The sequence below is a fragment of the Polypterus senegalus genome, chromosome 5, assembly GCF_016835505.1.
Source record: "Polypterus senegalus isolate Bchr_013 chromosome 5, ASM1683550v1, whole genome shotgun sequence".
NCBI lineage: Eukaryota > Metazoa > Chordata > Cladistia > Polypteriformes > Polypteridae > Polypterus > Polypterus senegalus.
This window is the reverse complement of record NC_053158.1, coordinates 152,331,582-152,354,765: the sequence shown is the minus strand read 5'-3', so window position 1 is coordinate 152,354,765 and position 23,184 is coordinate 152,331,582. Positions and strand designations below refer to the sequence as shown.

Sequence of the window (23,184 nt, the reverse complement as noted above, 5' to 3'; positions counted from 1 at the left end):
CACATATATATACATATACATATCTATGTATATACACATATATATATATATATACAAATCTACATATATATATATATCTACATATATATAAACTGCTCAAAAAAATTAAAGGAACACTTTGAAAACACATCAGATCTCAATGGGAAAAAGAAATCCTCCTGGATATCTATACTGATATAGACTGGGTAATGTGTTAGGAACGAAAGGATGCCACATCGTTTGATGGAAATGAAAATGATCAACCTACAGAGCCCTGAATTCAAACTTTTAAGGCAGTACTTTGCCGATGCGAAGCACGGGTATTTTGCAAGTTATAGTATATGGACGAAAAAATAGGTTGACCATTACGCGGAGAATTTTGAAATGAAACCTGCCCAACTTTTGTAAGTAAGCTGTAAGGAATGAGCCTGCCAAATTTCAGCCTTCTACCTACACGGGAAGTTGGACAATTAGTGATGAGTGAGTGAGTGAGTGAGTGAGTGAGTGAGTGAGTGAGTCAGTGAGGGCTTTGCCTTTTATTAGTATAGATATGTGTGTGTGTGTATGTATGTGTATATGTATGTGTTTAGATATGTATAAATATATGTATATATATGTATATATGTACTGTATATATATGTGGATGTATGTGTGTGTGTGTATATATGTATGTGTATATATATATGTATATATGTACATATGTATGTATATGTGTAAGAAAGTTTAATGAGGTCTCGCCCTCAACCGGAAGTGGTGGCCGGTTCACGACAGATTCTTCTTCCCGCCATATTGGTTTATCTTCAGCATGTTTGTTTGTTTATTGTTTCATTTGTTTTTTTACGTTAAATAAATATAAAATACTGGAATTCAACAGTCTCATATCGCCAGTCATCTGACCATGACTCCTGCACTCGGCTTTCTGTTGGCTAAACCCTGCGAATTAGCGCATTTCCAAAGGTTCCTGACACCCTCTATTTTAATATGTATATGTGTATATGTCTATATGTGTGTGTGTGTGTGTGTGTATGTATATATATATATATATATATATATATATATATATATATATATATATATATGACAGCAACAGTGACAAAACAATTACATTGACAATCATGGTAACGTTATTTTCAAAATGTTTCCTTTTCTTTTCATTACTTCTGTAACACACTACTTCTCCTCTAAGCTTGCTGGTATTTTATATAGTATATATATATATATATATATATATATATAGTGGACCACTGGGGAATGTACACCCACCCTAACCCAACACAGACAGGCAGAAGTTCCAGTCCAGCACACACATTTTATTTACAGCTGGGGAGTGCTTGTCTGCTCCCCACAGCACAGGACATTCTTCTCTCTTCTTCCTCGTCCTCTCTTTGTTCTTCCTCTCCACTCCTCCAGGCAAGCAAGATGGCCCTGGGAGTGTCCCAGGTGTGGTGAGAGACAATGTAGGGCTCTGCAGCTCTCCCCTGGTGGCCCCCATGGAACCCAACAGGGCAGTGTTAAACTCCAACTCCCAGCATACCCTGCAGGAATCCATGGTGCCACAGCTGCCCAGGAGAGCTGCCCTCTAGTGTCCTGGGGAATGTGTTGCCCTGCCGATTCTCTCTCCTCCGGTCTATCCAGACAGAGAGAGAAAAAGACTTGATCTACTTTTAAATAATTTGTTTTCAGAGTAATAAATATATTCCTTATTGTAAATAGATACATCTACGCAAAATTCTTTTATATAGTACCTAATTCTTAATAATTTGAACTTTATGGAATTTGGAGTCATCTAAATTATATCTTCTTATGACCATGACACTCACGAGGAAAAAATATTAAGAAAATGAGATGACAAATTTTCCTATCAGCATGTATTGCAGCTGTTGCAATGTGAAAGGTTCCGTTAGGTACTATGCGAGCTTGGTGTCAAACAAAGCTGAGATGGATATGTAAGAATTAAGAATATTTTCATTAATTTAACAGTACACATATTGTAAAATTAACCTGCAAACAACAAATGTTAAGATTTCATCACCACCTGAGCCTTCCTTTACTCTTGTCATGCTTTGTAAATGTTGGTGTGGAGCAGGTGCTTTTGTAGTCACTGCTGCTGACCATCTGCCTGTCTGTCTCTCTGTCTTTCTCTCTTTCCTGTCTCTCTGTCTTTCTCTCTTTCCTGTTTCTCTGTCTTTCCTTTCTTTCCATATCAGCAGAAAAGATTATGGAGTATTGAGCTTGGTGGTGAGCACAGATTTATTGTTCCCCTTATGCATCAGTGGCATCCATGGTACAGAGACTCCAGATTCATTTCCCCTTTAACTTTAGGCCCTGCCCCTTCCTGCGTGTCTTCATAAATAGCAGTCTCTTTGGATTCGCTGCGAAATGCATTATTTTGCATGATGGAGACATGTTACTACCAAAATTGTTAAAAAGATGGATGGCTGAAATGATGCCTCCTAGTTTTAAGAACGCTGATACATATCCAAGTATATATACTCATATTAAGTCCTGCTAAACAACAGTAGGAATACCCCACAATGAAGTGCATGGTCTTATCAGGCTGTGTGTCAGTTTTACCGAGCTTGTCATTGACTGATCTGTGTAGACAATAACAGAAACCTTCATCTTAAACAAGAAATGGCAAGCAACCAATGTACAGCAAAGGACAAGAACCAAAAATTGTTCAGAATTGTTTTTTGCATGTATAGCAATTGTTTCTGTACAGTGTTTACCATTATTCCAGGTTTAAATCATTTTCTGAATACAAGCTGTAGAGAACAAAGTAATGATCATTAAACTTCAGAAGACAAAGATATGTGGAACAGTCTGTTTTTCGTTTGAGAGCCTCCTTTCTTTTTCTTGCAAGGTTAATGACTGTGTTTTGAACTATTCATGTAACAGTGTTTCCCATTAACATGTCAGCTGGTGTTTGAACAGACATATTCCATGTAGTGCAGACATTCCCATACCAGTGGCTCACTACTTTGACAGCTGCCGCAGAGCATTTTTACCCAAGTATGGATAATTTGTTTATTTGATTGATGTAGTAGAGCAAAACGAAGCATATGGCAATGTGCTCTAGTTGTCAACTCTTTCTCCTTTAACAATATAGTTTTCCTGGCATTAGAATTTCACTAATTGTGTGTTCTTTCACATAAAAAACAAAAATTACTGAGACAAAGTGTATAACAAATGTAAGACCATTTCTTCTATTGTGAATTTAAAATAAAATTAAAAGAACACTAAGATTTTTCTACTATTCTTTTTGTACAGAACTGAAATTGATTAGTACTGTCTTTAGAAGGAATGGTGGCAGAGTAGTACTGCCTTACATCTCTGTAGAATTGGCTTCAGGTCTTTTTGTAATGTCTGTCCATATGATATCTGTATGCTCTTTTGGTGGCTATTTGAATTTGCCCTTGATAATCTGGTTAGCTCCCAAAGATGTGCATAACACAACATTCTTCAGATGTCATAACCCAGTCTTTCCCAGCAGCATCAGGGACACATGTGCCAGCGTATCCAAAATACATCATTGTGCCCCATAATGGACAGAGGGCCCATCCTAAGTTACACCCAGCCATCTAGCACTGTCTTTTTGATATGTCTTAAATATATTGCTAGTTTTTATTAGCTAGACATTATTGAAACCTTTTAAAGTGCCAGTCAGTTTCTATCTAGAAAAACCGCATATCTTGACCAAAGTACATTTTATGGCACCTGTATATTGTAGTAGTCCTTCAGTTTCTTTAAGCACCGCTCCATGTTGATAACATTTCATATTATCTTTATTGTGTTTTATGCACTGTTAATGCTTTTTTATCTTTCAGTATTGCCTGTTACTATATAGTAACTAATCTCACAATGATAACAACTATTAAAAGTTCTCAGCTTCACCTTATTGCCATAAGAGGTTCAGTAAGAAAAAAGCAGTAATGTCAGAAATAGGCACTTCATAGCCCTTCTTCTGTATCTAAAATATATTTTAGTCTTATCTATAAAGTCCAATTTGTGTATGAGCACAACATGATAACCAAACTGAATTTAAATTGTTTCTTAACCTTGGTATTTTATTTTTCTATAGACTCTTTGTTGCCTGATGATTTCAAGGTAATTTGTCCTTCTTCTGAACATTTTTTTTTTTCATTATTTCTTTGGTGGCTATTTTTGAAGAGTGGCATGTTTGGACATATAGTGTATTGCAACCATTTTGTCAGTTTGGGGATTAAATGCCCTTAAAATACATGGCCTAGTAGTATTAAGACACATGTATATTTGTATCACATGCCATTGTGTTATTGTGAATTCATATCTTTTACAGTAAACATTGCATTCTGGTAATCCTGTTAATGCTTCATTGTTGGCTGAACTCTTAAATCTTCTTGTCTCAACATAAAGAAATTAAGGAAAAGAACAAGATAAAAGAGATTTATAACACCAGCTACAAAAAAAATGAAAATACGCAAAAACTAGAAAACTTAGTTAATCCATCCATTATCCAACCTGCTATATCCTAACTACAGGGTCACGTGGGTCTGCTGGAGCCAATCTCAGCCAACACAGGGCGCAAGGCAGGAAACAAATCCCGGGCAGGGCGCCAGCTCACCACAGAAACTTAGTCAACTATATACAAAATTAGGAAATTAATGCAGTTTCATTAACAAAATCAACAAAACAATTTACAAAAAATTGCAACATAAACAGATGATAGAAATAAAACAAAAGCACTGTCAAAACCATGCCACTAACCACATTAGGAAATGAATGGTTGGATGACTTTCAAACATGAGCTTATAAAGTGACCAAAATATATGGTGTATTTTCACTTTGATCTTTGTTAACAGCACAGTAATAAAAGTAAAACAAACAATGTATTCCAAAATGGAAATTGATCACTCTAGCATGACTTTCTCACACTAATTCATAAACGGAAGAGATACTGCCTTTTAGCAATGTATCCAGATACATTATGATCAAATCATTGTTGCACTTAAACACTTTCAGTAATTATTTGTCGCTTTATACCTCTAACATCATTTCCCCATTACAGTGTATTTGAATGTTGATAAAATTATTACAGCTTCTATATTTGCTAAATTAATATATAAAATAGTCATACATGCTTACATGTGCAGTATTATGCAGTAAATCAATTGTAAGATGTCTTCTCTCTTTTTATACTTAGGTGTACTGTTTATGTAACAGTGCATTTTCGAGTTCATTGTGATGACCTAACAGTTCTGCTTTCATTTTTTGTCTTCTTCAGGGTGATAAAGGGGATGCAGGGTACAAAGGAGACAAAGGAGAGAAAGGAGAGGCAGGGCTTCCTGGACCACCTGGACTTCCTGGAAGATCTGGACTAGTTGTAAGCTACCGTTTTTTTAAGTAATTACCTCAGTACTCTTGAAAATTAGGTTAACAAGTCCCAGTATTAGCAGGTTGTAATGCCTCTACTTTTACGTTTTAAATTTGCTGTCAGTTAATGTCAATATATTTCAAATGAGCACAACTAAAACAATACATTTCTTTCAGTTATAATCACACATATTATAAGTAAGGAGGAGAGAGTAACATAATTGTTACAGCACTATGAAGCTGACATTTAATATGAAACCTTCACAATTACTTATTGGGAAGTAAATACTTTTTGAGTTGTGGCGTTTCAATGCCATTTTAACATTTTGTTTGCAGGATTTAAAGTAAATAGTATTCTAAGCAGGTCTGTGTTCCTGAGTTTTCTCCTCATTTTTGTGCAGATTAAGTATTAAGTTCCTCCTTTGGAAAAATACATTTTTTTTTTTAAGCTTTTAAAGCCTATGTCAATACGCTGCACTATATTGCACAGATGGTGACAGTTGAATGTAACCAAATCTAACAGCCAGCAGTCAAAATTGTATATTATTTTAAATTAATGATATCAGTACAAGGCTTTGGGTGCATGGCACCTGCCGCTTATGTGAAAGGATCAATTTTGGATAGAAAATATCCGATAACTCGAATGCACAATAAGAACAGCCCATTTAGTCCTTGAAGAAGCTTGTCCTGTTCACCTAATTGAGTGAGAGTTTTGAGAATCCCTAAAGCGCTCCTGCCTGCCATGCTACTGGGAAATTTACTTCATGTGTCTGTGGTTCTCTATGTGAAGACTAATGTTGATAGAAAAAAATTGCATATTTTACATATTTGAGGTGGCGCAGTGGGTAGCACTGCTGCCTCGCAGTTTGGAGACCCAGGTTCGCTTCCTGGGTCCTCCCTGCGTGGAGTCTGAATGTTCTCCCCGTGTCTCCGGGTACTCCGGTTTCCTCCCACAGTCCAAAGACATGCAGGTTAGGTGCCTTGGCGATTCTAAATTGTCCCTAGTGTGCACTTGGTGTGTGGGGGTGTGTGTGTGTGTGCATGCCCTGCGGTGGGCTGGTGCCCTGCCCGGGGTTTGTTTCCTGCCTTGCGCCCTGTGTTGGCTGGGATTGGATGGCTGGATCAAATGGAACAACAGAGTTGCTGGGTTTGTTATTGACCTTGTGAATCTTTCCATGAAAATTCTCTGTGTGGCCACCTTAGCCAAATATTGGCATGCATTTCCATCCCCTACTGCTGATTCCAGGGGTTTAAATGGGTCTCTTGTTGTTCCCTCTCTATTGCTGTCCTTCAGGGTTTCTATAACTCTTATGTGCAGTGAGCTTGTAATGGAGCTAATCCTCATTGAAGTCATGCTTCCTGCTCCTGTTGTTTGCTATAAACATTACTGTTCTAATATTAAATTCCGTCACTGTTATCTGAGGTGTATCTGTTATGGACCAAGCCTAACAGTATTTGCCACTGTCTGCAAGAATGTTTACCTTTAATTGTCACTTATCAGGTCCAGAATTGCACACATAAAACTAAAATAGATCTTTAATGAAAACAAAGCCAAACTTAATTATTTTTTCAAAGGAATTCAGGTCCATGTTTGTCTTCCTGAAATTAAACAAATTTAAAAGCATCCTGTAGAGAACTTTCCTTGTGCAGAGTGAGCCAGGGCGGCACGACACAAAGCCTCTCAGATGGGTTAAACCAATTGCATCACACAATCAATTGATTTTTTTATTACCGTGAGATGTGGGACTTGTGTATGACCACAGATGATCAGGTATTTCTCTTATTTCTGTCTGTGTGAAAGTGTGTTTTCTCTGTAACTGATCTAGCTCTGGAAAGTGACAATGCAGCCTGATACATAACATAATTTTATCTCAGGAAGGCATTGTGGAGTATCTCGGGTCACATTTCTGGCCACAACAATTGGTCCAGCGTAAATGGCAAACACTTCATTAGCCCTCTGGGACACTTAAAAGACTTTTGCACCATTATAACCTACTCAAAACTAGTTCGGTTTATCCTTCCATTATGACTTTAATTCATTCCCAGACCCTTCACTGAAATCAAGGAAAAATGAAAATTACTGCTGTTGAAGAATAGCTTTATAATTTTTCTGCAAAATCTGCCCTTAACAAGGTCCATCTGTGACCCACCACATGTTCTTGGTGAAGAATTTATCTTAAACTAACAGCTTGTATCTGCCATATTCATTACCTTCATAAGTTCATGTCAATTTTTGATTTCAGTTTGTTTAAATTAAAAACATTTAACAACTTAATCTGTTCAAAATCAGCCTGTCACTCTTTTTGATTTTCTCCTGTGCTGTTAAGTTTTTTTTGTAATATGGAGGCTAAAACTGTACATAATAAAAGTGAAGCCTCACCTCTGGTACTATCTTTATTATAACCTCCCTTGACTTGTACTCAGCACTCCATGCTATATAACCTGACATCCTTTTTGCCTTCTTGAGTGCTTCTATACACTCTGGATGTAGAAAATGAAGAGCCCTCTAGAACTTCATCTTCATAAGGTCAACATTCAAGCTTCATACCTCCTGTTGTGTATTGACAACTGAAATTTTTGTTTAATACATGTAATACTTTACATTTATTTACAATAATTTTCATCTGGTAGACATCAGCTCAAGCCCATATTCTGTGAATATGCATCTATAATTTCACTTATTTTGTATTATCTGCTACTACCCCTGGTTTAGTATTAGAACTGAATCACACTTTACTGTGTGTACTTACAAGAACTTTAATGTAATTCCTCGTTTTAAAGCTGTTACTCTTCTAGGGAGTAAAACACGAGTCATTAGTTTGTTTTCAGAGCCTAAAGTCTAAAACTAAATAACATAACATTCTCAAACCCACTACAACCACATTTAGTCCCAAAAATGTAAATGATGGTTCTAGATCCTCTATATATTAAACTACAAGGAAGATCATTTTGTGGTCAGATTTTTTGGCAAATATTATTCGTAGCGTAGTGATTAACTAATCAATATTTCTTATTTCAGTAAAGCAGGCTGGTGACCATGATACATCATTTCAGTTATTAATTATATTAATAAAGAAAGTATAAATTATCTTCTGTGACCTATCAGTGGACCACTCACTGTTCTGCAACTGGTTTGACGAATGAGCTACACAAACCCAAAAAAGAATGCCAAAACCCAAATCTTTAACAAGAATAATTGCTTTATTACATACGACACAAGGAAGAGATGATCAAATTGAAAACCTAAAGTATCACATTAATAAACAGAAAATAAATTGCACACACCCCACTGACACTGGCTAAATAGTGTCTGAGCCTTCTCTATAATGTGGGGTCCAACACCAAAAACAGTATCACAAGCACTAATAAACTGTTTTTTTTTTAAATTTTATTTATAATTGCAAAGGAGGATGCCGACAGATGGGCACCTGGGGAAGTTAGTTGCGCCATAACAAAAGCAACTACAACATTTATTTGTATAGCACATTTTCATATAAATAATGTTGCTCAAAGTGCTTTACAAGATGAAGAAAGAAAAAAGAAAAAATATAAAAATTAGGCAATACTAAATAACAAAGAATAAGTAAGGTCCGATGGCCAGGATAGAAAAAAAAAAACTCCAGAGGACTGAAGAAAAAAACAAAATCTGCAGGGGTTCCAAGGCCATGACACTGCCCAGCCACTACTAGGCATTCTACCTGAGAATGACTGTCTCTCAGAGCTGTGTGTTCTTCCAATATGCTTGTGTCAGTATCCCTCTGGTGAGGCTCCTGTTTCCTTACCCACAGAGCTCCCAGGGAGTTGTAGTTCAGGTGGGCAGCCCTGCTGGTGTCCTTGGGTGCTGCTAGAGGGAGCTGTTGTGGTCAGGCTCCCTTGTCAAGGTGACGTTTCACCTGACCCAGAATTGCTTCGTGGTAACAGTGCTTATGTGCCAGAAATACTCCTAGGTTCAGGTTAAAAAGGAGTGCTTACCTAAGAGGAGTGAAGGAGAAAGAGAAAAGAAATAAAATAAGAATTAACAAACAATAATTGTCAATGAAGAGTCAGTTGAAAAGTATTTCAACTAAAATAAAATTACTTTTTTTCAATCTGGGACTGTGTGTTGGTACTGTCATATCTGAGATTTGGTGCCCTGTTATACCCTGCAGTCTACATACTATAGATAGATAGATAGACAGACAGACAGATGCCCCAGTGGCATTTCAGTACTAGTCAAAATCATAACTGGCAATTTTTTTAACCTATCTGCAGCATCCCTATAATTTAACAACTGAAGGTATTTATTGTATTTGAGGTGCAATGTATGCTGTAGATAAGGCCATACAGTGCTAACCCATTCATACTGCTGTATTCCAGAAATAAGACAAGTTATTCTTTATATAGACATGTGTTGCCTGTTACATTACTGTATTTTAAGTCTCTATTTATGTTGCTGTTTTTCATTTAATACCTAACACTAACACTCATGGTGGAAGAGTTGTAAAAAAAAAACAGTTCAGTTTTATTTCAGTTGTCCTTGTGTCCCATGGCTACAGTAGGTTTTATTATTATTTTTTTTTTATAAGGGCCCTAAAGGAGAGGCTGTAATTGGTCCCAGAGGACCACCTGGATTCCCTGGTTTGCCTGGACCCCCTGGATTTGGAAGACCTGGACCTCCTGGTCCCCCTGGACCACCAGGACCTCCAGGACCATCATCCATGTTTGGTTCTTGTAAGTATCACTATTCATCTTGCTGAAAGTAAAACACTGTGAATTGTATTATTATAAATTCAGATCTGTCCTCACACCTAAATAGTAGTCTGAATGAGACCTAAGCATTTTACTTTAATAATGACAGTCAGTCCATTCTGCTACCAATTGTTGACCAGTAGAGAGAGACATATACAATTACTGGGCAAGGACTTTTATGCTTGGTGACTGTGTCCAGCCTAAGTTGTAGAAAAACAGATATTGCAAAATACTTCCAAAAATACATTAAACAAAATGAACCATTCACTGAAAACACATTAAGTAAAACATGCCAGTGGACATGATTTCATCTTTGAATTACATCTTATTTTGCCAAATGTCTACCATATATTTGGGCAGTAACCTGTCACTAAGAATTGCATTCAAGTGTAACAGAAAAGAAGGCTGGTTACAAGTTTTCTTGGTTTAGTGGTCAGATTGTTTATCGTAATTCATTTTCATTGCTTTAAATAAACTTCCTTATGGTCTGTATTTTATGCATATACTCATCTCAAAATTTGGGGATAATGTTTTTCTTCAGTTAGAAAATTGCATAATACAGTTTAACAGAAAAACATAACAATATTACACTGATGTACTAAACATCATTATCTAAGTCATCTATTTAGCAGTCTATTGAATACACTTTCATTAAGAATCAAATTGTTCATTGCCTACCCAGGCTATTACAAAATTCAAGAATAGATAATACTATAATTACATGGTTCTGTTGAAATATTCTTGCTTAAACATTTCAGTTAATCTTTTATGTCATAAATGACCAACTTTTTGCATTACATAAATGTACACATCCCCTGTGTGTATAATTTGTTAGAGTTATAAAAAGAGACTGATGAATTCATGGATTATGACTTTATAGCATCAATAAAGGAATCTGCACCACAGTCTTATAAATAATAGTTATGTGATGTTTCTGTTTTTTTATCCTTTCTCTTCTATTTACAATTTTTATTATTATTTATGTAGCAGATATCACAGATGACATACAAAGAAAACCATAATAAATACAATTAATAGAAAAGAAAGTTCAAACTTTACTAATACTAGAGAACAAAATTTAAAGGAGAGCAACAGAAATTAAGTATTATAATTAGTCCCAAAAATGACTGAAACACTGGAAAACCCAAGCAAAATCATGGATGCTTAATAATTAATGAGGTCAGTACATATACAGATATTCACAAGGAAAGCAGAGAGAGATATAAGGCCTAAGCAGTCCTGACGTACTTTGCAAATGCATGCGTTTTCAAGAGGTGCCTAACCATCAGTAGATTTAAAACATTTCAGGCAAGCTCATTGAGATCTTGAGTGTAAGAGCTGAGAAGCATCATACAGTCTTTGGATATCTGGTGAGGGGTGGAACAGTCAGCATATACAGTAGGTCAGAGCACAACAGACACCTCTCTGCAAGAGATAAACATAGACATCAGAGGCTGGGGGTACTGAGGAGCAAAGCCATGCAGGGATATTTAGGCCAAGACAGCAGGTTTGAGCTGAATTTTTGCAGCCATTAAAAATCAATGAATAGAGAAAAACAGAGGAATATTGGGTGAAATGAAGAACAGAGAACACCAATCGAGCAGCTTCATTCAACACCATGTCATTTCTGATGTGAAAACTAAGAATTAGCCTGTAATACATAGAATGTCAGGTTAGAATGGTAGGATTTGAACTTCTTCAATCTGAAACCTATGATTACAAGTTCATGCAGGAAAGAGATAATCAGAGATAACTGGAACTCCAGAACGTTTATTTTCTCCAGCATCTTGACAGCTGGAGTTTAGATTTTCCATAACATTGCACTCATCATTATAGTTAGGTTTAAAAAACAAGCTTAACAATGTAATGACTCAGCTGCTTCTATTGCTTACTTGTGTATATGCATTATGTGATTTTTAAATTACTTATTTATTTTATATTTTTGGTCCTGGTATCAATTAATTGTGTCAATATGTGACTATATATATATATATAGCAAGTAAGCAAGTAAGCCCAGCAAGCAAGGGAGCAATGTAAAGGTAGTCTTTCAGCGTCTTTTTTAACTACCCCGATCTACATACTGTCAAATACATGAACCACACGCCGTGGCGCAATGCAAGAGGCTTCGCCTCTAGTGCTGATGTCCGAGGTTCGATTCTTCAAGAGGGGGTGCAGTGAGTGTGTATGCCTGATGAACCCAGAATTAGGGCGAAATACGTGTTGCGTAGTCTTTGCATTATTTGACAGTAGAACTATTTCAACCATTCTATGATCTGCTTCTCGCAACTGAAAGAGGGCACTGTGGCGGATGTTTGCTGGCTTGCAGACCAACCACAAGCGTTACCTAGTAGGTACCCACCCATACAATCAGATTGTGATTCAGACTACGAATGCCATGAATATATATATACAGTATATATATATATATATACGAGTATATGCAAATGGTTAAAACTACTTTTTTATTTAAGCTTTGTTTTATATAAGTACATTACAGACAATATGACAGCTTGTAATTATAAGAAGCATTTTGTTTTCTTTAATCGTATATCTAATATGAATAAATGCTTTCTGTGCATATTGTATTAGTCAAAAAGTATGTATTTTAAGGGCATTTTGATTATTATAGTATTAAATGGGACAACATAATTTCCTTTTGCTATTAAAAAATTAACAGGTAAAACCTGTGGTCTATTGTTTAGTTAGAAAAATACCAAAATTAACACTTTTATATAGAACATAAGGCTTCTATGCATTTGGTTATGCTGGAGCTTAGTGTAAATTGTTTTTTAAAGAGATAAAGAAAAAATATCGGTATCTGCCAATCCAGTAATGTGAAATCAGTATCGGTCCTAAAAAGCAGATCAGAGCATCCCTGCAGAAAATGAGGAGCTTGAAAAAAGGAAGCAGTGATGTCAGTTAATAATGGATAGATTTTTATAATATAATTTTCAGTACATATTTGTTCTTTTACTGTTTTAAATGATTTTCTGATCTTAGCATTCAACATATTATTTTGGGTTCATATTGGTTTTTTTCTTATTTATTGATTCAGAGTGATCTTTTTGCTTTTTTATACTCTGTTCATTCACTTTGGTTATGTTATTCAGCTGCCCCATTTGTATGTGTGGAATCTATTAATTTTTTGTGTAAATGATAATACTTTTCATATTTTACAGTCTGTTGTAATGATTCCATAACACTGTTTTCTCATGAACTATGACAAAGCAGCTAAGAACATAAATTGGTGGTGTTCTTGGGAAATATTTTGAGGTTTGTCTCAGCATTGCTGGAAATGTCTGTCCACACTTTCACCATACTTTTATTGTTAGTAATCATTTTGGCCACTTATTTTATTAAACTTGAATTTGGCTTTTTTTGAGAGAAGTTAAGTACAATGTACCGTATACTGATATGTTTTGTACTGTATTTTGTCAGCTATCCCACTTCCAGGACCTCCAGGACCCCCTGGTCAGCCAGGACCTCCAGGAATAGGAACATCAAATGCTGTAAGCGTAAAGAAATACAAAAGAAAATATCAATGTTTAAAATAACTTTTTGCCACTATTTCTCTGCATCTCCTAATCTCACGGTAATTGTGTTTAATTGGCTTTGGCAGGTAATCACATATAGAAATTTGGAAGGTCTGTTGAGAGATTCATATCGTACAGCTGAGGGAACGCTCATTTATATTACTGACAAAAGTGAACTTTACATCCGTGTTCGACAAGGCTGGAGAAAGGTTCAGGTAAGCAACACACTACAGTTTTAAACCTAATAATAAACATCATAGGCCACTTTTTACATCAGTAGTCTTGGGGAACTCTCAGGCTGTTGAATTTATATGTATAATTTATCATGCTTAACTCATTGACTTTGTAATATACTGAGTACTATTTAAAATATGATGTACTAAGCACTACTTAAAAGCACACTGCACATTCTATTATTAAACAGACTTAGCACCTAAACATGACTTGGTGGTATAGTGTTTAACATTGCAACCTCATGGATTTAGCATCCTGACCCTGAAATTTGTTCCTGGCCCCTGTTTGTATGGAGCTTACAAATTTCCCCCATTTCCTCCAGGTACACCTGTTTTCTAAACTGGCCCAATGTGAGCACAAATGTGAAATATATTGTGGTCATCATTTCAGGCCAAGCAGTTTCTTTAGGAAAAGCCAATTCATTCTGTTAATGAAAATTAAACCTTTTCCTATACTTGCTATACTTCTTACAAATTTACCTTTTACTATCTGAAGATACTTAACAGGATTTTGATTTATTCTGTACATATTTAGCTTCTTTCAGTCCTCAGCTTTTTACTTTAATTTTTACTCACTTTTCCTTATTTGAAATATTGTAAAATCTGTTGTGTATAAATCAAGGACTCTTGTATCAGACTTTATAATGCAATAGTGAGACTGTATCTAGAGTACTGTGTGTAGTTGTGATCACCATGCTGCAACAGAAGACTTTTTTGTGAAGCTTTTCAGAAAAGGCCAACAAAACATATTCTTAAACTAAAAAAACATGTTCATCTCTCTCTCTCTCAAAAGCATGGATTTATCCATCAGAATTTGTTTTCATTGAGATAGAGATTTATGTCCCATGTAAATTTATGATACTTCTAAAGGATGTTACTTTTCCTCATACACGGACATTCATATCAACAAGTCATTTGAATGATTTTTTATTCAGTTTTATTCTTGGACTCTTCAATAAAAAAATCATTCATATCATATGTTGATGTGAATGTTTGTGTGCGAAGAAACATAACATCCACCATAGACACTGCGGTATCTGTTTGCTCAACAAGACACCAACAAGAAATGATCGTGCTGCGTTTGTATGTCTCTGTTTATCCCTGAAATGACTGTGCTGCTTCTGTATGTCTCCTTTTATCCCTTCAGTGCTAACTTTTACAAGTACAATAAATTTACTCCGGCTGTTACAGACTCAAATCAAATGTATGTTTTTATTATATAATAGTAACGATAATAGCAAGTCACTTCTCAAAATAGTAAAGGCAAGGAAAATTTATGATTGAACCCGCAAGCTTTTGATCATAAGGCAACAGTCCTAAACTATGCTGATGTGTCTAATTTGTATCGATTAGGAGTTTGGCTTCATTTTTTACACATTGCCTGTAACATGTATATTGAATACAGTGAACCCTCGTTTATCACGGTTAATCCGTTCCAGACTCTACCGTGATAAATGAATTTTTGCGAAGTAGGATTCTTTATTTATAAATCGAATATTTTCGCAGTTAGAGTATAGAAAACCTGTTTACGACCTTCTAAATACGTTTTTTAACATTATTAGAGCCCTTCAGACATGAAATAACACCCTTTAGTCACCATTACACTCGTATTACCCAATATATTAGACAAAATAAGAGAAAATCAGACATATTAGACGTTACAAATATCATATTACTAGGCGCACTTGCCTTTTAAGGCGACCGACTTTTATCCTCAATTTTTGTGTGCTCCATGTGTACATCAGGCATGTAAGTGTAGAGAATGAGAACATCAAAGTGCCCATTCATAACACCTCCCGAAAACCTACATTTTTTTTATCCCCTGAAGTGCCTGTCCAAAGTCGTACAATGTCAGCCCAAATCTGTACCGCTAAAGACAGAGTTTCATGCACTAAATAAGCTATAGATGAGAATAAGCAAGCACCATCTCCCCTGATATTTACTACGCGGTGAGGCATTTGTACTCCATCAACATTAATTATTTCCAGAGACATAATTTTGTCTATTATTCCAGTGCATCGTGCACAAAAGCAAGGGAACGATGAGGGCACCAGAACTCCGCTCACATCATGTCGCTTCGTACCTCAAGCCGCAAGTAGTAAGTCTGTAATAAGCTGAATACCGCTACGCTTTGCACTCATGGGACGGAAGGACAATCCCGAACACTTTTATATAGTAGATTATTGTACTGTACATTTAATTGCACACAAACACACACAGTTCTTACACACAACCACTAACCTATGAAGGCACGACCTCAGTAGGAGAGTCTTCAGAGGTGGTGCAGTATCTTCAGCAGGTGCGTTGTTGTCTTCTTCCGCTGAAGGAGTACTAGGAGTAGGCAGTGGGTGTCTGGGTGCGCGGCTGAAGAACATCTTGGTAGGCAGTTGCTGGCGCTGTCTTTTCATATGCGTGAGGAGGCTTTTGTAGGGTATTGCCATCTTTAATCATATCCAAGAGTTTCACCTTCTCCTGGATAGTAAGCATCTTCCTCCGGCGCTTAGTTTTATTGTCAGAAGGCTTAGAAAAAGCAGCACGTTTAGGAGCCATCGTAGTGCTTAGGTAAAAGTTCTCAGAAAGCGCATGCGTAGTGACGTAAGCGTGTATGAGAAAAAAATCACTATAGAGTGAAGCCGCGCAAGTCGAAGCGTGATATAGTGAGGGATCACTGTAATTTCTTTTTCTTTGGTTATTTTCTTGTTTTGTTATAACTTTTGAGAAAGTGTTTATTTGATATTTGAACTTACGTCTTCACACATTATACAGTTCACATCAACTATTTGTGATTTACCATAAACATGAAAAAAGTTTCTGTTTTAGTTATGTGTTCAACATTTCTTGCCTTGCATTTCTTGACATCCTACATTTACACAGATCGTTGTAGACACAAAACACACATGAAATGTATGTATTCCAAATAAAAATATATTATTTACCCTATACAATTCCAGACACCTAACTCTCAAATAAAGAGACTTGAGCTGGGAGAATTTCGCTTATGACTTGATTTCAGATGCCTTGGTGGGAGATGGGATAGTAAGCTGCTTTTTGCCAGTGCTCATTGACACATTTGCAAAACAAATATGCTGATGATGAGGTGCGAAGGAATTTAAGGTGGCCCAACATTACCACTGTTTTTTTTTGTAGGCTTCAGTGATTCTAGTGTCAAAGCAACATTGAGTGCAGTAGTCTTTGTGCTTTATAACCAAAAAAACTTTCCAATAAAAAAGGTTTATAAAAATGATCAGCACTCAGGGTAAGAAAAGTCGTCCCCTTCATTTAGTTATTCTTCTGAAGTTTGTTGCCTTTACTTTATTCCAAATGATGGAACAAAAATCAAAATGAATCTGAAACAAGTAGCACTTTATGTAACCACGACTGAATTGTGGTTGAGTAGAGCAATGGAAGCATGCCTATCAATAATGATTCATTATATTGATTAGTAATCTATACTGAAAAGCAGATACTTGCAGTACTGCTACTATAAATGAGTGTGCCTTTCATTACAAAACTTCCCACAAGAAGGGGGACACCACTGCTGAAGGACTGAAGTCTGGTAGCAGCATGTACAATAACAATGTGCTTCTATGTAAGTGCTTCTTCAGCTTGCAATGCACAAACATTGTTACATTTAATGTGTTTACATACATGTAAAGTACAACTATCAGATTGTGTTTACATTAACTTCTTAATCTTACATCACTGACATTGAAGATTTTATTTTCTGCTTTCATTTTGTATGCACATGCAACATCTCCTTTTTAACATTTTCCCACATTTTACATTTTTGAATCGTGGGTAGAGGTGATGTCTTTTTTTTCAGAAGTTATTTATTTTGAAAAAAAGGAGGAATATGTGTTTGTTATACCAATACCAAATACCAATTTTATAATGTGTGCTGTGTCTTTATTATAAAAAAATGAAAAAGAAACATGATTGAACCCTAAATGATGATTGTTTCAGCTAAACCAGCATTTAACTATATCACATTAACAATTTTTTAAGTTGGTCCCTTCTAATTAGCAGTTCTACTGTACTGCATGTAAACAGAATACAGTATATGCAGATGACAAGACTAGGTGCATACTTGATTGTACAATTACTTAAAATTAATAATCACAATTATGATATCATAAGCAATAATTGTCAATTATTAATTTTGTCATAATCGTGCACCCAAATTTATATGCTTTTTGTTAATTCTGAAGCTACTTACTCTGATGGGCTCAAGCACACCTTAAGGAAGGCTATTATGTCACCTGGTAATTTCAAAGCCTTGTTTGCACAAAATATATCGACATGGATCTATGATTAATTACACTGTCATTACCTAGCAAAACTGTCAGTACCAGTTTCCCAGGATGGCGACCAGTGGATTTACTGCACTAAAGGCCAGTGGAGCGTAGCTTTACCAGATATTGTGCAAAACATGTGATAATCCTCCATTAGTAATTTAACTTATTATTAAAATGTTTGTAAACCTTCAGTTTAATCTACTTAAGCAATATTTTTTCCAATTTTCTATCATTTGATCAGTCTAATTACTTGTGTAAACAAATATTGCTTCTTATACTATATGAAATTATCACTGTGCTGGGAGCTGCAAGCCTGTTTCCAATTCAAAGCTGGACCAGTTGGCCCTGCAGTGTTCTGTTTATGCCTGGGTATGTGCACATGTGCAATCTGAACTTTTTAAGGATGAGACTTGAAGGTCATTGGCCATATCAAAATGAAGCCATATTATCATTATTTTTTAAATGGCTTGTTTGACTTCCAGTTTGAATGTTTTCCATTCGAGCCAAGCAGAACACACAAGCAAAGAGGTGCAAAAACTACATTTTCTTTTGTTCCCTTAAAGGCAGCCACAGTGCATTGTTCATAAGACAGTACTCTGCGTCTTGATTTTCACGCACTGTTGAGAAGAGCAGCACTAAATTTTAAAAAGTTACCAAAGAAGGTTGTTTGTGCTATTTCTATTTCGTGAAAAAACAAGCATAGAATCCTGAAGTGAAGAGAAAAAAAAATTGTATGTAGAAAATCATTTTATAATCATTTGACCAGCCAACACCTGGCTGCATGATTGTTAGCGCTCCTACTGGATGTGCAATGTGCAGCACAAGTCAGGCAGTATGTGTAGTGTGCACATTCATTCTGTGTGTCCCTGTTCACCTAAAACCTGTTTAATTCTAAACTTGAGGTGTTTCAGTTTCAGTTTAGGCAGTTTATAGCCAATAGAGTTTCCTGAATAGAGGGTGTTTGTATTGCTCATACTGCTTATCACTTAAATCTATGTGGCTGTATTTTGTTAGATGATGACAATGCTAGACAGTATCACAGTGATATGATACCAATCAAGACAAATCAGGCACCAACATCCCATTGTTTGATTGATTTTTTTGTAACTTTAAACTTGCATAAACCTATATACTGTATCTTGCTAGTTGTTAAAAAAAGAGGAGCAGATATTATTTTTGCATGGTCTTTTTGTGTCTGCATGTTGATTTCCTCAGGGTGCTCTACTTTCCTCCCACAGTCCAAAGACATTCAGGTTAGGTGGACTGGTGATGCTACATTGACCCTATTATATATGTGTGACATGTGTGACATGTGATATGTGTGTGTGTGTGTTCACCCTACAGTGGGTTTTCATTCCAAAAATGCCATTGGAATTGATGCCAGGTTTCATTTACACATGACTTCAACCCAATAATTTAACAAGGGGCACATAATATGCACAAATCACAAAACTGGGCCATTGGTTTAACCTGTGCTATTCTGTATGACATGCACAAGCTTGTAGGTCATTCCATCACAACATGGTTTTAGTAATCCCTCGAGAACTTAGTGGACTTAAATGAGGTCAGCTAGAATTCTTTACAGCTCTTGTTTGGCTCATTTTGACTCTTAGTTAATCCCATTCTAAAAAAATGCCTCATAACTTTACATTCTTACAACCTGTTAAGAAGGATTTAATCTAAGAAAGAACATACAATTAAAAGTCATACTTGCCGTGCTAATCGCATTTTACCCATACAGTTGCTTTTTTCTGTTTCTTGCTGGAAGTACTTGCTTCCTGAAGTTAATGAGTAAAGTCTCCACAATGTCCTTTGTGATTATTTTGTTTAAACAGAAAGACATTGTTCCCTGGCTGTAATTAACTGAACTGAGCCCCACTGTGAACGCTACTTCTGTTACTTTAGTGCAACTTTCCGTGAACATTTTGCCTTGTCTATCATAAGAGGTTCTTTCAAATTTTTGTTAATAGATGAACTAAAAGTATCTATGTTCTGCATTATGGCCTTTATATTATATTCTGTGGGCCATTTGGCACATTCAGCCCAAGTTGTTATTGTCTAGGCACTGTGCTTGTCTATTAAATGTGGCACACAATGACAGTTGAAGATGGGCTTTGGTGTTTTAGAATACATCCTAATTAAAAAACAAGCTAACTCTTTTTTGTTAATCCACCAAAAAAAAAAATCTAATTTCTAAAGCTCTACTGAAGCATCCTTTGCCAGTATGCCAAGTTTTATTCAAATGTGAATTCTCATACCCAGCCTCTTTACTTTGGTCCATAAAGCTTGGCCTGGACAGTCAGGAGAAAGCATTGTATAATTACTGGCTTTCAGGAAGGCCATCTTAAATGGGATTAATTGATTGTAATAAATTCCAATAGAAATCTGGTCAATTCTAAAATACTAGCTTACTCCATCACAAAAAGGGCTCCTCATATTTGTCCCCTTTTCGCGACAGATGTCACACAAGTATTTTTAAATAATTTGGCTAAAATTAGGATAATGCTGCCTTATCAAATGAAACCTTTTCATCTGCATATATGCAAAATTACATTTCTGAATCAGCAGGAGTAATATGCTTCTCAAGTTCAGCCATCAAGACTGTTTCATGAATTTTCAGTGGTTTTACAATATCAGAATGCTTCCTTCTGGCGACTTAGATTGTCTAGTCCCAAAAAAGAGACAGCTCTTCTGGGCACATTTACATTAAAATCAAATATTTGGGAGATTGGAATGAAATTTATTATTTATTTATTATTTTATTTTTTTATTTTTTATAATTATGTCTTTCATTTTTCTATTCTTTAATATGTAAAGCACTTTGAGCTACTGTTTGTATGAAAATGTGCTATATAAATAAAAATAAATAAATGTTGAAATCTGGCAAAATTCCCCTTTTAGAGCAATTTAAAAATCTGTATCAAATATAAAATTAAGTATGGAAAGGAAGGGAGTTGCATAGCATAAAAATTGACAAAATTCAAAGCGACACCCCTGCCCACATATTTCCTTTTTCACTCTGTTCATAACTTAAGTTACTGGATCTAAATTGAATCCTGCAAATAGAGAAGTCAAACAAGCATGCATCCAAAAATATGGCATTTATTTGGCATGGCTTATTGATTTTTGTTTTTTATTTAAGGATGCTAAAGCAGCTGAAGTTAAAAGGAAACAGGTCAGTTGTGACCAGTGATACATCCATCCATCCATTATCCAACCCGATATATCCTAACTACAGGGTCACGGGGGTCTGCTGGAGCCAATCCCAGCCAACACAGACGTAAGGCAGGAAACAAACCCTGGGCAGGGTGACCAGTGATACACTTTTTAAAATATGTTTGTGTTTCTACTTTTGCATTTATATACATCCCGTGAAGGGACACACATAGGGACGGGCATCCCGGCTTTGATTCCTTCCATTCCCTTAACCAGCCGGGAGTCCAATATGCAGGAACAATAGAGGGAGGCTCGGTTTCCAGAAATATATGCCTTCCCACTAGATGGCTGCATCTCTAGAGACAGGTGCACCCATGGACAATTTGTAGTGCCGTGAGACAACCCTGCTGGAGTCTTTGGGTACCACAAGAGGGCGCTACTGGGAGTTATGCTTCCTGCTTTAATGAATGTACAATTGAACCAGAAGTACTTCTGTCAGGCTGTGCCAAGAATAAGGGAGTCCAAGATGAAAGAAGCCACACGACCTCATATGATAAGTTGGGAGGAAGAGGGCAACACTTGTGGAAGGAAGAGTCTGAAGAAAAAGAGAGAAGGAAGAGAAATCCTGGTGCTTATTTTTGATTGTCTTTGTAAAGAAAGGTATTGAAGATAATAAAATATAGTTTATTTGAACCTGTGACTGTATGCGTGTCAGTTATATCTGGGGCTTGGGCCTCTGTGGCACCCCCTGTCTTCCTCAACCCTAAAAGTCCACTTATCATTTTTTCTAGTTCACTCATTTGATTAATAAAGTGTACAAAATAACAAAAGAATAGGGTGTGCTTGTCACTGAAAGTGTTCCCCTGGGGCTTGACATTTATTTGCAAATTTCAAACACTGCTGTCTGTGTTTGAGTGTGTGTGTTTGTGTGTCTATTTCCTCCAAGCAATCAGATTGGTTAGTTTGGCTGTGGTGGCTCAGTGGTAGGGATGATGACCCAATACTTTAGGGGTGCAAAGTTCAATTTCTAATTGTGACAAGTTGTTTTTTTTTATTTTCACAAAATAAAATGAAGCATTTCAATGATAACAAAGGCAAATATCTTACTGAGCAGCGTTGATGCACTATGTACTAACAAGGCACAACCTGAGTCACCTTCAAAAACTGAAAGTATTCGCAAGAATGCGAATGATGTTCTCAAAGTGAGTAATAAGGGCCCATATAGCAAAACCCGGACAGGAGGAGAGTAAGGTGCCTCAAACTAACAAAGTCTTGAGAAGCAGGCTTTAGAGGAAGGTGTAAGAGAAAGGAAGCACCAGGTAAGAGAGATTGAGACAAATGAGCATACCAAGGGAAGGTATAGACGGATCACTGAGGATACACGTAGGGCAAGAGATATCAAATATCAAATATTTTTAAATGTATTCAGTTACCAACAGGTAAACAGAGCTAATACTTTAGAAGTTACAGCGGAGCCATCATGTAACTTTTTCATGCTATAAGTCATTCAGTCAGTCATCATCCAAACCGCTATATCCTAACACAGGGTCACGGGGGTCTGTTGGAGCAAAACCCAGCCAATACAGGGCACAAGGCAGGAACAAACCCGGGCAGGGCACACACACCCACACACCAAGCACACACTAGGGACAATTTAGGATCGCCAATGCACTTAAAAAACAAGCTAACTGCATGTCTTTGGACTGTGGGAGGAAACCGAAGCAAACCTACACAGACACAGGAAGAACATGCAAACTCCACGCAGGGAGGACCCAGGAAGCGAACCCAGGTCTCCTTACTGCGAGGCCACTGCACCACCGTGCCGCCCTCATGCTATAAGTGCCTTCTATAATTATCCCTTAAAAGAGTAGGCCTGACCACGTCACTGTACCTGCCTGTTCTTCAATT

General features: G+C 36.4%; 1 protein-coding gene across 4 annotated transcripts in view; it reads left to right on the top strand.

Annotated features, from left to right (window-relative positions):
- The window catches only part of LOC120529589 (collagen alpha-1(XVIII) chain-like), a 258,159-nt gene that overhangs the window by 220,380 nt on the left and 14,595 nt on the right, over window positions 1-23,184 (top strand). For all 4 annotated transcript variants that reach the window (XM_039753509.1, XM_039753508.1, XM_039753506.1 and 1 more), the window contains 5 exons: window positions 4,061-4,086; window positions 5,243-5,341; window positions 9,897-10,041; window positions 13,498-13,568; window positions 13,679-13,807. In XM_039753509.1, coding sequence (XP_039609443.1) covers window positions 4,061-4,086; window positions 5,243-5,341; window positions 9,897-10,041; window positions 13,498-13,568; window positions 13,679-13,807 — 470 coding nt within the window. The remainder of the gene's footprint in view (window positions 1-4,060; window positions 4,087-5,242; window positions 5,342-9,896; window positions 10,042-13,497; window positions 13,569-13,678; window positions 13,808-23,184) is intronic.